Below are 15422 nucleotides of genomic sequence, written 5' to 3'. Positions count from 1 at the left end.
TCATTTATTAAATTTGTATGGTGACATTATTCAGAAATGACGATTTATCACTTTTAATTAAATTTGGAAAATTTGTCAATACATCTTCAGTGGATGTCTTTTGTTTAATCTTATTGAGTTTGACCCTATGCAAATTTGGTGTTTACAATAAAGGTTGGTTGTTAATGTATTGCTCACTTCCAGTGGCAAATATTTAAGGCATGCTAAGGACGAAAATATATTAACAAGAAATATAATAGGTAGGTACTGCAAGGTAGGGTTTGGCTTGAGATGAAATTTAGACTGCCACTGAAAAATAATAATATGTTGAATTGTGACAGAAATTGTGCCTAGACAACATTCAACCAACGGACCCCTCATTTAGTTGTTGCAAGGATTCTTCGACGTGTAAAAAGTGTGATACTCTCTTTACACTAGGTATCGGACATTACATCCCCATTCCGACCACACTAGGTATCGGAGATTACATCCACATTCCGTCCACACTAGGTATCAGACATTACATACCCATTCCGACCACACTAGGTATCGGAGATTACATCCACATTCCGACCACACTAGGTATCTGAGATTACATCCACATTTCGACCACACAAGGTATCGGAGATTACATGTACATCCCCATTCCGACCACACTAGGTATCGGAGATTACATCCACATTCCGACCGGTTGTGATTGTGTATTTTATACATCCTGCACAACCACTCTGGCAAGGGTTTTACTGTCGGTCGGAATAAAACCAAGGGGACTATATTGCTTTCCCCAAATCATCGTAGGGTTACATGTTGTAAAGACAGTCTTGTATCTTAATGAATACAGTAAATTGACCTGTATATGTCTTTTGGCTTTTATATGGAGTTGGTTTTCACTTAAAGCCAACTGCCTTTAAATGTAGCACAATAGTTATGATTTATGCGGTATTATTGTAATTGACTACATCAGAAAAAGTGACACTCATTTTTCATATGACAAAAGAAAAATACAATATAATTCTAGATTTAATGTACTCTTAACAACAATTGATTTGAATTTGCTCTTTAAAATCATAGGGGAGGATCGATGGTTATGTACATTGCTTCTAAAACAGGGATGGAAAATTGAATACTGCGCAGAATCAGATGCGTACACATATGCACCGGAAGGATTTCATGAGTTTTATAATCAGCGTCGACGATGGGTGCCTTCGACTATGATTAACGTTCTGGATGTAATAATGGACTGGAAACAAATTACAAATAACAACGAGAATATATCTTTTCTGTATATTGTCTACCATTCAATTCTGTTTGCTTCCGTTCTGTTGACACCAGGTACCATATTTATGCTGGTATTTGGTGCGATTATTCTTGGTTTTGAATCAATTCCACCATGGCTATCTTTGGTACTGAATCTCATCCCAGTTGGAATATTTCTGATCATGACATTGTATGCCTCGCAGCAACGACAGGTTTGTACATATATAGCCGTCAATTTAGCTCTAAAATCGCTCAATCTGCAACTAATTGCAACACAAGGTTTTTTTAGTGCAAATTATAATATAGACTTGTACTAACAACATACTAAAACTATACATTGATATAATCTGCGGAAAAGGTTATTTTGGGGTGAAATATGTGGTTTTTAGAGAAAAAATACTGAAAACTGGAAAAGAAGAAAAATTGTTATTTATGGTAACATTTTTAGACCTAAAGATTGTTGAAGACAGGAAACCTTATCTTAATAGAGTATTATGTAGTCCTCTAGTTATTAATAATTATATTGAAGTAGTTTTGAGGTGAAATGAGTGATTTTTAGTGAAAAAACGCTGAAAACTGGAAACGTAGAAAATCTCCGTTGTTAATGGTTAATATTTTTGAATTTGATCTATATTGAAAAAAGAACATACTATTTTATGTTTTATTTGTGAAGTCCTTTAGTTATCAATATTAATATTTGGGTAATTTTGGATGAATATATGTTTTAAGACCGAAAACCCGGAAAACTGGAAATGAAAATATCTCGGTTATTGATGGTTAAAACTTTCAAATTGGGATCTTTACAGAAAATAGAGAATACTATATGATGTTTATCTTATTTAAAAAATTGTAATTCTTGTGTAAAATGTGACTTGTAGAGAAAAAATTGTGAAAAATGGAAATAAAAAACTCGATTATTCATGGTTAAAACTTTTAACATAGGATCTTTATAGACAGACTTTATTATCTTATGTTTATCGCATATGTGTTCCTCTTGTTATCGATATCAATAATAATCAAATTGTTGTGTGAAATATTTTGTTTTACACACTAACTACAAAACAAGAATATATCCATAGTACACGGATGCCCCACCCGCACTATCATTTTCTATGTTCAGTGGACTGTGAAATTGGGTCAAAACTCTAACTTAATTGGCATTAAAATTAGAAAGATCTTATCATAGGGAACATTAAATTTTGTACTAAGTTTCAATATGATTGGACTTCAACTTCATAAAAAAATACCTTGACCAAAAGTTTTAACAAAAAACTTTAATCTGAAGCAGATCGACAGACGGACGAACGAACAGATCCACGGACAGAAAAACATAATGCCCCTAAGTGAGGGGCATATAAGATGAAAATTTTAAAATCTTGGTTATTTCTAGTTTGATTTTTAAAAACGAAAAAAAGAGAGAATGGAAACAGGGAATGTGTCAAAGAGAAAAACAAGGCCATTAATGGGTCTTTAACATAGCAAGTAAATCCGGCACACGGAGGTGGGCTTCAGCTGACCCCTTAATTATTTTGTACACTAGTTCAGCAAAATGGACACCACCCTAAACTCCAGTACATACAAATGAACCAAAATTATCACAAAAAATCACACACAAGACAAACAAAGGCTAGAGGTTCCTGACTTGGGATAGGTGCAATAATGTGGCAGGGGTAAAACATGTTGTGTGAGAACTCAACCCTCCCATAGTTTCTCTCGACAATATAGAATAAACAAACACACAGTAAAACTCAGTTTTGAATATGTCCATTTTGTGGAAGTTTGAAATTTTATCGTATGTTTCGGTTATGTATTTATAGTAATTATACGTGTAGGTATAATAAAAAAAAAAATGATTGTGTTCAAAAATAACTGTAAATCAGACTTTGATTTTGTCATGTTAATTACTGGAAAAGTCATTTTTCTAGTGTCCTTGCATTGTCATTGACTGTAGTCCTTTTTGTGTATTTTTTTAGTAGCTACTTTTACAATATTTGAATTGCATAAAGTCACAGTTAAACACAGACGATGTGATTGCAGATTTCTCTTAATGTGTTGCTTATTTTATTTAGCAAGCTCTATCAATATCCACGTTTAATTTCAGACATATAAGCTTTTTTAATTTAGGAACATATACTAGTTCACTGAATTAGCATTAAAAGAGGGGCAAAAGATACCAGAGGGACAGTCAAACTCATAGATCGAAAATTAAATGTAGATCTGATATTGTTTAAGGCAATTTCAAGAGCAGCTTTGTCAATACGATTATAGGTTTACCTCAAGAGCTTGAATTTAAATAGTAATTGTACTCAAGTGGTCCAATTTTGGATGTTGAAAATGAGATAAGCACTGTTGAATGAATTAATGGGATCACTTCCTGGAGGGAGTGTTAATAGCAACAGCACCTTATGTGTGTACCCTATAAACCTGCATGTATGTGGTGGTCTGAAACATCAACCAAATGGTAATGACAAAGAACTAACATGGTTTGTCTGCTATATGAAAATAATATGGTCAAAGATATATATATATATACTTACTAGTATATAAAGAAAAGCATTACCAAGTTCTTTATTTAATATATCTCATTGAATTAATTTAATAAAAGGTAATCAACTTTAGCCCAAGAACTGTAAAAAAATGATCATGCATCATCTGTGTATGAATTAAAATTTGTAGTGTCTGTGGGCGACTTTGATGATGGCCAGAGATAGCGTTTAGATAGTCATGTCTAATCTGAAAGTATGTCTGTTGGTTTTTGTTAGTCGTTTGGGTTGCTTTCTCGTTGACTTTAGAAACCTCAAATCTCTCTTTATTCATAAATATACTCTATTACAGTCATATTAATGATAAAGACGCTGTTTTCTGCTTCCGGAATGCTGACCTGTATTCAACTCATTTGAATGCTGAAGTTGAAATCATCCCTTCGTAAAATTTACGGACGCCATCACGAGTTGGTTGACCGTTATGGAATAACCGTTTCACAGATGATATCGGATATGTTCCTTATGTCGTAACTACAATACCCTTCCATTTTCACGAATGTGACTTACCGAATTAAGACTATTTACCGGATTTGTAATAACATAAGCAACACGACGGGTGCCACATGTGGAGCAGGATCTGCTTACCCTTCCGGAGCACCTGAGATCACCCCCAGTTTTTGGTGGGGTTAGTGTTGCTTAGTCTTTAGTTTTCTATGTTGTGTCATTTGTACTATTATTTGTCTGTTTGTCTTTTTATTTTTGGCCATAGCGTTGTCAGTTTGTTTTCGATCTATGAGTTTGACTGTCCCTCTGGTATCTTTCGTCCCTCTTTTTTTGAACGAAACTATAAAAATATTTAAAAAAATACACCTCATGCCAAAAGAATATAAATGTTTAGCTTTTAAGGTCCACTAAACTCTTATCAGTATCTCTTGGTAGTAAGTTTGATCGCTTGCCAATGAAACCATCACTTATTATAAAATCTCCCCACTTTAAAAACATAAGAAGATGTTGTATGATTGCCAATGAGAAAACTTTCAACAAGAGATATCAATGATGTGGGTGTGGATGTAAACAACTATAGTTCATCGTCAAAATATAAAACAAGTCAAACGAGAAACTCAAAGGCCTGATTAGTGTTAAAACAATAAACGGAAAAACAAATATGACAGACACCAAACAATAACAACCGAGCAATAAAGGGCCACAGACTTGTGATAATCATATTCATAGTGTGCAGGGTTAACCCTGTTTGCGAGCACTCAACCCTCCAATAATCAGGAACAGTTTTTATTTAGGGGCCGGCTGAGGACCACCTCCTGGTGCGGGATTTTCTCGTTGCGTTGAAGACCCATTGCTGGCCTTCGGCTGTTATCTGCTCTTGATCTGGTCGGGTTGTTGTCTCTTTGACATACAGTATTCCCCATTTCCATTCTCAATTTTATTTAAATAGCAAACAACGTAAGAACAAATTGTAAAACCCAGTTGGAAAGGGCTCAACTCAAAAAGATCAGCACGGAGTATATAACCAATTAACAAAAAGACACTGAGTTCTCATAGCTAGTTCAAAGCTTAGTAATTACAGCTGATGAATAAAAACTGTTGGCACAGACTAAAATATAAATAAGTACACATCCGATTAGTAACCAAAGTGATAAGTGGATTCAGTGTTACAGTCAAAGCTTTATTTATATGGTGTGTGAGTACTTACTGAGATCGTCGCAAATTACATGAGTAGCTATTTGCTTCGAGGAGCCTGAAATTTTCATTTGTGAAAACATATTTAACATAAAATCATTTAACACTCATCATTCTTATTTTTTTATGAAACATTGTTGGATTCTAAATCTTAACATGTTTGTTCCAGAAGGTAAATGAAAAAAAAATATATTGTTTTCTTTCTAAAGTTGTGGAGAAAAATACCTTAAAGACTTTGAATCTTGCAATAACATTTTTTTTTATAAAGAACACAACATGTGTTTCTGGAACCCCTCCCCCCCCCCCCCCCCCCCCAAAAAAAAACTGTCTGTGCCTTTAACACAGGAGCAGAATTTCTTCAAATACCAAGTAAGAATGTGACTAAGTTGGTTACTCTAATTCAGTACAGTTTTCTATTTATAGGTTACTTACCAAAGCTATTTTGGAGAATTAGATTCTTGGAATGTAAAATAGCAGAACATAATCTCGGTCTATATCTTTATTCAAATATACAAATTTTGAGACAGGAAAGTGATTCATTTGTAATATTATTCTTTTAAATTGAAATAATCATGTATTGTATTGTATTATTTCAACTGTTTTAAAAAATACAGAACATTTTATGTATAATTTTTTTCAACTTTGGCAGATAAGGGGAAGCAACTCATATAACCTTACTTTAACTACAAAACATTTTTATAAATTACACCACTTTCCGCAAAATATATTTTTGTATAGTTTTAGTATGTTGTTCATAGATAGTAACAGACTTGTTTTTCAGAGAAAAAAAACTTTGTGTTGCAATTAGTTGCAGGTTGTTCACTAAATTGACTAGACTAATACTATAATTACATGGATCTAACCATTCCAGTACACGTTCGTTTTTGTATTGTATTGTTACTGTATTGTATTGTATTGTATTTTTTGTAATGTAAAGCCTTTGACCCATATTTCAAGCTTTAATGAACATGGAAATGTGGTAGGTTAAAGTATTGCTTTAAGGTTGTTTGTGGTCACATCAACTTGAAACTGAATGTACTTTATTAAGTGTTTAATTATTATGTAAAATCAAGGTTTTGAGTAAAACTTATCGGTTTACCGAACACGTAAATATGATATGTCCTAGGGACACATATTTTTGATGTTCTACACGGATTTTTATATGATGGTAAATATCGTTTTCGAGAGTTTGGCTATGTGTTTGGTAGTAATGAATTATGTGAAATATAGCTACATGCATAAATTACATCGGGGATCTTCAAATAAACCAGATGAGTATTAGGCCACACCAATTTAATTTCTTGTTTACGGATTTTTCCACTCCAGAAATTGGGTCGAGCGAGCGATTTGAAAATTTTAATAAAAAAAAAAATAATTTTAAAATTTTTGAGGCGAAGCTTGAAAAGTAACAGCAAGCGATTATACATTTTTTTTCATAAATATAAAATCATAGGTTCTGACAATATTGATCAAAACAACATTTACCACTTGTACTTTGACATTTCTTTAATTTTTCAACTGCTGAAGTGTTTTTTTTTCCCTGTTCACCAAGACATGTAATACCCACTTTTAATTGCAGCATATTTATGACTTTTTGTATTTATACTGTTACTTTCTGAGGACATCAGATCTTGAACTGAATAATTGAATTATTATTTCAACTGCCTTAAATGATCTCCAATAGTCATAGATGTCTTTCCTCCTTCACCGGACATGACTTATAACTAGCAACACGGTGGATGTCTTGCAAGAAGTAGGAACTGCTCATCCTTCCGGAACACCTGAGTTCACCCCCAGTCTTAAGGGGTTCGTGCTGTTCGTTGATGTGTGTACTTTTTAGTTTTTTGTGTTATATGTTGGTTGTCTGTGTCTCCGTCGTTTTGGTGTTCTCATTTTAGTTCTTTGTCTTTTTGGCACTTTGTATATAAATAAGATGTGGTATGAGTGCCAATGAGACAACTCTCCATCCAAAGTCACAATGTATTTAAAGTTAACTATTATATGTCAAAGTACGGCCTTCAACAAACACGGAGCCTTGGCTTACACCGAACAGCAAGCTATAAAAGGCCCAAAATGACTAGTATTAAACAATTCAAACAGGAAAACCAACGGTCTAATCTATATAAAAAACGAGAAATGAGAAACACTTATGAACCACATCAACATACGACAACCACTGATCATGAACAACAGGTTCCTGTGAATACCTCAATTAAACAATGAATACCTTACTTGAATAGTTTTTTCCCAAACAACTACTTTAGAATCATGTTTCCCTTCTATCAACACAAATCACAATTTGACAGATTTAAAATTTTCGGAAGAATCGTCCTTGACTTTGATAAGAAATCTGTGTTAATGCTCGAAACAGCTTAATTAAAGGGTCTCGATTTGACGTTGACTAAAACAATGTAAAACGCTCTGGCGATCGTTGTTTTTTTAATTTTTACAAAAAAATTTGCGCGGGAAATAAACACGATCATTTTTCCGGATGCTGGAAGCGGGAAAATTTTAAAATATATTTTTTTCCGTTTAGAAAAAAGTATGTGCGGGCGGGTCCTTCGAACAAGGAATTAAATTGACGTGTCCTTGGCTACGACTAAAGCTTTTAAATTTGCACATTTGCAGCTTTTTTCTGACACAGTTTTGCGAAATGTTGATATTTCGATCTTTCAACATTTCTTGTGAAATAAATTAGTTCAAGGTAAGCGAATACATTACAATGATAACTATAAACTTATGATATCGCAGATACCAGGATTAAAATTTTGTCCGTCAGATCCGCGTTTCGTCTACAAAAGACTCATCAGTGACCTAGAATAAAAAAAGTTTAAATGGCCAAAGTACGAAGTTAAAGAGCATGGAGGATCCGAAATTTTTACAAATTACATTCTTTCAGATTCAATATGCCGCTGTTTTATCAGTCATATACGTGATTGTTATGGTAATTGTGTTGATTGGCGTTTTACGAACTACTATCGTGGAGGGATTCTGTTCCACGGCCACCTTTTTCACCATAGCAGTAGGAGGTATTTTTATTATTTCGGCTGTAATTCATCCAAAGGTATGTTAAATGACTGTGTAGATATTTTTTATAGTTGTAAATTTTACTTGAATGTGTTAACATTTACAGTTAGGTGTATACGATGTCATGAGAAAAGAAAGCTGTATTTTTTTGTATGTAAACCATTTTACAAGTAAATAATAAATAGTTGGAATGGTACACTCATTTATTTATTGGTTAGGACTTAAAAGTTAATGCCGCTTTTAACTTCTATACTATCTAATTTCTGAACTAACGACATAACGAACGCATTGTCTGCAAGGATAAAATTAGCTGAACGAATTAACTTACGAAAGTCAATGACTATTTCTTGCAATGATAATATACAAAAAATTCATGACAATGCAATCGAAAGGCAATATTTCAAGTTAAATGAACAGCACGTTTAATTTTCACAGGACAATAATTAATGCATTTAGCTTTTCTTTCCACCTTATAATCAAGTTTCCATACTATTGTGTGAAAGCTCTATAAGGCATTATGCAGATGATAATAAGTTTTAAAATAAATTTGAAATATACCAGATATTCTCCATTACAGGAAATACTATGCATCATACCAGGTTTGTTATATTTTTTGGCAATCCCATCAATGTCAATGCTAATGTTCCTGTATTCAATTGGTAATCTTCACGTTGTATCCTGGGGAACAAGAGAAGCAACACCAGATACAGAGGTCAAGAAATCAACTCAAAAACATAAACCAGAAAATGAAGAAAAGGGCTACTTCTGTTCTCTGGGAGATTTCTTCGGGTACGTTTCGCATTGTTTGCAGTATGTTAGGCTTGGCATATATACGTTTTGTCCGTTTTTGGTTTATAAGCTCTTCATCTTTTTAATAAGTTTTGGATTTTCAAATATTTTGACCCCGAGCATCACTGAAGAGACATTCATTGTTGAAATGCGCATCTGGTGCATAAAAATATGTACCATTTATGTTATTTCATATATTCAACCTTTAATATCACCCGCTTTTCATAACATTCACCTTTAAAATCACCCGCCTTTCATGTCATCCCCTGAAATATTGGAACTTGGGCACTGGTCATAATTCATCGCAGGATGCATCTCTAACCTTTTATCGGCATATTATTTCAAGGGCTATTTAAACTGATTTCTAGTTAAATCGAAATAGCACCAGTGGGACGTTGGCGGATTAAGAGTTTAATTGTTGTTAAGGTAATTGTTAACATGTTATTAGAACAATATCTTGATGTGTCATCTTAATATCTAAATATTTGCTTGATATTGCAGTTGTATATTTTGTCCAACAAATACCTACACAAAGGAAGATTTACTTTATACGAACATGATAAATAAAGTGGACAGAATAGTTAAAGGTGAAAAGGGAGATGAAGAAAATGATGGAACAATTAACGGTAGGTATAGATCAAATTCTAGTAATATGGATAAATTAAACTTGTACAAAGATTTGTACTAAACTGTAGACAAATGCCAAATGTTGAAATGAATTGATGTTAATACATGTATAACACATGTACATTAGGGTGGAATCATTTACCTTTAATTGTCATAATGCCTCTATTGCAAAATGAACAAAATAGAGATGTATGGATTATGTCAATGAGACGGCAACCTATATACTAAAACAATTCTATTGGATAATACATTATCACGTGACATGGAATGATTCGGGTAATTTTTGTTTAAATGCAAGGAAGGACGAATAACCCTAAAAATTTACACCGACCGATCAATTATAGTTCTGCCGGTTTTTCAACGGTGAAAGTTAACATATTTAATTTGTACACGAGTTAGCGCCAAAAAATGACGTCACATACGTATGCATACAAAACGGCAGCGGTCAGGTTAAAAATCCATCGAGTGACGAGGATAGCCCTCACAAACGATCCATATCAGGGTCATCAATCTTTTACAGAAACAGTCTACGGTAAATAAACATTGTTTGTACATAATGATACTAGAAATTCTAAGTTACAAAATAATTCACTGATGTAAGTCAATGCCGTAAGTGTTTTGACAATCCATTACTACGTATACAGCAAAACGTGTGCTTCTTTAACATGTATCTTTAATGTTTCGAAAGGTCCTTCTTCTTTTAGTTCGGTATAATAAATGTGGCCCCATAATAAGCGGTGATTATAAAAAAGATGTCAACCCTAAAATGTTTTTTTCCTGATACTACTATTCACTTTTTTCACGAGCTATCATTGTATATTATTTTAATAATAAATCAGGCTAGTGATTTTCTCTTTTCAATTGTTTCATATATTTTGTATGCCTAGACCTTTTATAACTTACTATACGGTGTGGGTTTTACTCATTATCAAACGCAGTACATTGTCCTAACGTTGCTTACATCCACAGCCAATGGACATTGGTGGAAAGTTGTTTCAATGACAATCATACTACATCTCCTTATTTTTGTATAGATATTGTTGTTTATATAATGCCTAGCAATTTTCATGCAATTTTGCAACCAAGATCATGAGCGGCTTCGAAGCACGTAAACTGCATGATTTGAAAATATTGTTTTTTAAGATCTAGAGAGAGACACAACCTGTGGTAAAATGCCCAATTCGTAATTGGCAAAATTTACAACCATGTGTCCCCTATTGTGTTTTTGTTATAAGTCAGACTTGATATATAAGTCCGAAAAATTAATGCTCTACTATATCTGATATTTTCTTGTACTAGTTGACGGAAAAGGTCACACAAAGAATACAGATGAAAAATCAGACCCAGTGGAAAACGAAGATAGAAGTGGAATTCAAGATAAGAATTCGTGGGACGATAGGATATTCAAGACAGAGAATGACGAGGAATACAATCTGATTGCTGATAGACATGTAAAAGCAATTCCCAAAAACGAGATCAAATTTTGGAAAAAAACTATCAGGAAACATTTAAAACCCCTAAACATGAGTCCGACAAAAGAAAAGAAAATTCAAGATGATCTTGTTGACTTGCGCAATAGAGTATCGTTATTTGTGTATCTATTAAATGGCGTTTTAGTTACTGTGATGTATTCCTTAACCCAGGTAAATGTTTTTGAAAATGATTTGACAATTACATTCGTTTGTGGCGGACGAGACGATAATAAAATAGTTCCTATCGCCATTCTATTTGCTGTTGTATTCGGAATTCTTCTTTCAATCCAGTTTATCTGTATGCTTTACCATAGGTTTTCAACCCTGGTACATATTGCAGCCAATACCGATATTTGGGAAAGTGAAAAAACAGAAACGACAAAAATAGACGAAAAAATAGCTTCACGTCTCGTATCTGCTGAAACCCATCGGTCTAGAAAAACTACGGTAATATCCGACAAGGATAGAACCGTATTAGATATGAATAGGTCGATCGTAAAAGAAAAAGGAACGAAATTTAGACAATTGTCAGAAATTGTTCAGGAAAATATGCAAAAAATGAAAATCGATGTCGATAAAATGAGAAGCCTTGAAAAACTTGAAGGTTCGGTTTTCCAGAAACGTAGTAGCAAGATCGCGGAGCGATATGCCATGAAGTGGAAACATCGCGGGAAAACATTTGGGGGTATTGTTGATCAGTTAATAATAAAGGAACGCAATAAAAAAGAGGCCAAAGATAATAATTTTCCTGATGAGGATAAAACGGCCACGCAAACTACTCCAAGTATCTTGAGAAAAAATCAGGTGTATCCGTCAGATAAAGAAGAGGTAAAACGGCGACAATACGTATCGTCGGACAATGACGATCATATCGATCATCAAATAATTCGAGTAGAAGATGACAGCGACGTCTGACTGTAATTAGAGGCCATTGCATAGAGAAATTTCATATTAATAAATATTGTTTTTGTCTTTGGTGAACAATTTGAGCGAAATGTTGTTCATGTTTTTAGTATAACGATTGTTGTATCATGGCATATTTCACTCCTTTTTTAAATATTTTTTGCTTGTTATTGCGGTTGAGGCTTGCACAATAAGATTATAAATTAAAAAACGTAAAGAAATAAAAATGCACAACTCAATGTTAACGTCCTTATGTCTTCTTCAAACACACAACGAAAAAAAAGGATCAACGGCGAAGCAAACATTTGAACAGGAAACTCATCATAGATACCAGGACTAGTTTGTGTACGTCAGACACTCGTTTCGTCTACAAAAGACTCATCAGTGGCACTCGAATAAAAAAAGTTAAAAAGGTCAAATAAAGTAAGAAGGTGAAGGGCATTGGGGACCCAAGTGTCCAAAACGTTTTGTCAAATACAGCTAAGGTGATTTATTCCTAGGTCGTGGAATGACTATGATTCACTTTTTTACGTTCATCAATTGGATAAAAATACCACCGGCACAATTGATATTGAATATTGTTTTGTTATATTTTTGTTTACGTCAGGTCAAGCTATTTATTTAAACTCTTTAACATTTTTTTTAAATCAAACTTTGGAAATTTCACTTTGATTGGTGTTTAACGCCACATTCAGAACTGTTGTTTTATTTCGTGGTGGTCAGTTTTTGTTAGGGGAGGAAGCTGAATTGCCTGGAGAGAACCACAGACCTTCGGTGGGAAAACTGACAATCTTAGTCAATGAAGATTGGAGTCGAGCGCACCTGCCACATGCGGGATTTGAACTCACAACCTCAGTGTTGACTTTTTTTACTCCGCTGACACATACTTTCTGGCTCGATTGCCCCCCCCTTTTTTTTATCGGGATTGATCCTTTTTCACATCTGGTTACTTTTATCTTTATCGGATAACTGAAGTTACTCGGGAAAGCTAAGTGTCTGTTTGAAGAAAATCAGACCCTATTTCATGAGAGAAATGGAATTTACTATGTAAAACGTTGACAAATCACTCAAAAAGGACCATAAAAATATTCTGTGTTCGCATGGCATGTTTTTGATCAAAACAGTTCGCTGTTACGTTAGATAAGGTCATTGTATAATATTTGGATTTTGTTCAATTCAATGTTTTAAAATTGACAGTGGCTTTCGTTATGTTTTAAAAGATCATGATATACACTCGATTGAATTGTGTCACTTTTGTTCATGGTGGGTCTGGGACCTTTTATAGTTGCAATATGGCATTGATTTTGATCATTGTTAAAGGTGAAACTGTGACCTTAAGTTACGTACATCTACGTCATTTTGTATCTAATGAATAGTTACATCATTGGCAATCATACCACATCTTCTTTTTTTATATTGGCACTTTTGGTATAGTTTTTGTTTGTTTTTGTTTAACCAATAAAATTGGTTTCCATGTTTAAGCGATTATGGTGTCCTAGAATTGAAAACAAATCTACATTCTCAGCTCATAATAATGACAGTAATATTAACATATGTAATTTCATTTTTTAGACTTTGGCATTTTGTAAGTGAATAAAATTGAGAATGGAAATGGGGAATATGCCAAAGAGACAACAACCCGACCAAAGAGCAGACAACAGCCGAAGGCCACCAATGGATCTTCAACGCAGCGAGAAAATCCCGCACCCGGAGGTGGTCCTCAGCTGGCCTATATTTATTTATTGAATCTGTTATTCTTGTCGTCGTTTTAAACATGTAGTTTTAATATCACTATAGAGGTAAGGATGTTCGCTACTCTTGGTTTTGTCTTTTTTGTCAGGTATTCGGAATCCTCTAGTATATCCATTGAGTGCCAATAAAAATGTTGCCTTCTAACCCATACTTTTTTTTCATAATTTTATTACATTTAGTTTAAAAAGTCATCTTTCAAAATTTTATTCAATCCTTATTTTTATCATAGTTTTTGAAAGAAAAAATTGTGCTCATGTTAAATGCATGAAAAATCTAGAGGCAATCATTTCCCGCCAAAATATCAGTTGATTGTCGCTCAAAAACAAGGACACGACCCTGTCATTTTTTCCTACTTTTCAAGTTCCATTATTTATATACTGTCAATTTATAACAGTCTTTTAAAAAGCTTGTTATTTTGAAACAGAGGAGCGAACATCCTTAAATTATTTAAATAAGTGTATCATGTTTGTTCATTTGTTCATCTATATCACTTGTATGATATACAAGTATGAATTACCAAACCATGACATTACTTTACCAAACCATAACATTAAATTTTCATGAATATTAAATTATTTGCAAAAAAGGCGGTTTTTTTTTCTTCAGAATATTTAATAGGCAGTTGAAAATTATAACAAATAATGTGATATTACTCGCAGAAAACGGACAATTTTAATGTGTGAAAAACAATTACACAACTTTAAAAATTGTCGTACACATGTGTTTTATGCTTCTCATTATAACCTTTATTGTAATATATTTACTTCTTTAAAAAACTTAATAGCTATAAGCAAAGCTATTTACAAGGCGAAATTTATCTCCACAACTTCTTTTAAGAAAAATATACATGTCATTCAAAAACACTGAACCAAATCATGATCAACTGGATAAAAAATAGCAAAATCAGTGAAATAAGCTGTCAGTAACTGCGAGTACTCTCAGATATGTACTTAGTGTCTTTTTGTTGTTTGGATGTACAAGTACCCGGCCACGTCCACTTGTATTTGTAGTATTTATATTTTTATCCATCTGATGAGTTAAGCCTCTTTCAACTGATTTTTATAGTTCGTTCTTATGTTGTACTGTTACACCACTGTCCCAGGTTAGGGGGAGGGTTGGGATCCCGCTAACAAGTTTAACCCCGCCACATTCTGTATGTATGTGCCTGTCCCAAGTCAGGAGCCTGAAATTCAGTGGTTGTCGTTTGTTAATGTGTTACATATTTGTTATTCGTTCATTTTTGTACATAAATTAGGCCGTTAGTTTTCTCATTTGAATTGTTTTACATTGTCATTTCGGGGCCTTTTATAGCTGACTGTGCGGTATTGGCTTTGCTCATTGTTGAAGGCCGTACGGTGACCTATAGTTGTTAATTTCTGTGTCATTTGGTTTCTTGTGGACAGTTGTCTCATGGGCAATCATACCACATCTTCTT

At 33.6% G+C, this 15422-nt stretch overlaps 1 protein-coding gene across 2 annotated transcripts in view; it reads left to right on the top strand.

The window, feature by feature from the left end:
* The window catches only part of LOC127717707 (chitin synthase chs-2-like), a 32483-nt gene extending 17917 nt beyond the window's left edge, over positions 1–14566 (top strand). The window contains exons 12-16 of one of the 2 annotated variants that reach the window (XM_052223469.1): positions 1051–1448; positions 8317–8481; positions 9022–9233; positions 9735–9859; positions 11160–12474. In XM_052223469.1, the coding sequence (XP_052079429.1) occupies positions 1051–1448; positions 8317–8481; positions 9022–9233; positions 9735–9859; positions 11160–12247 (1988 nt within the window). In that variant the 3' untranslated portion in view covers positions 12248–12474. Of the gene's footprint in view, positions 1–1050; positions 1449–8316; positions 8482–9021; positions 9234–9734; positions 9860–11159; positions 12475–13807 lie in introns of those variants that run through there. The other variant, XM_052223470.1, reaches the window with a different exon arrangement.
* Positions 14567–15422: the final 856 nt, after the last annotated feature.

Source organism: Mytilus californianus, unplaced genomic scaffold (assembly GCF_021869535.1).
Source record: "Mytilus californianus isolate M0D057914Y unplaced genomic scaffold, xbMytCali1.0.p SCAF_10, whole genome shotgun sequence".
NCBI lineage: Eukaryota > Metazoa > Mollusca > Bivalvia > Mytilida > Mytilidae > Mytilus > Mytilus californianus.
The sequence above is the reverse complement of the archived record's forward strand: the minus strand, read 5'-3'. Positions and strand labels throughout refer to the sequence as shown.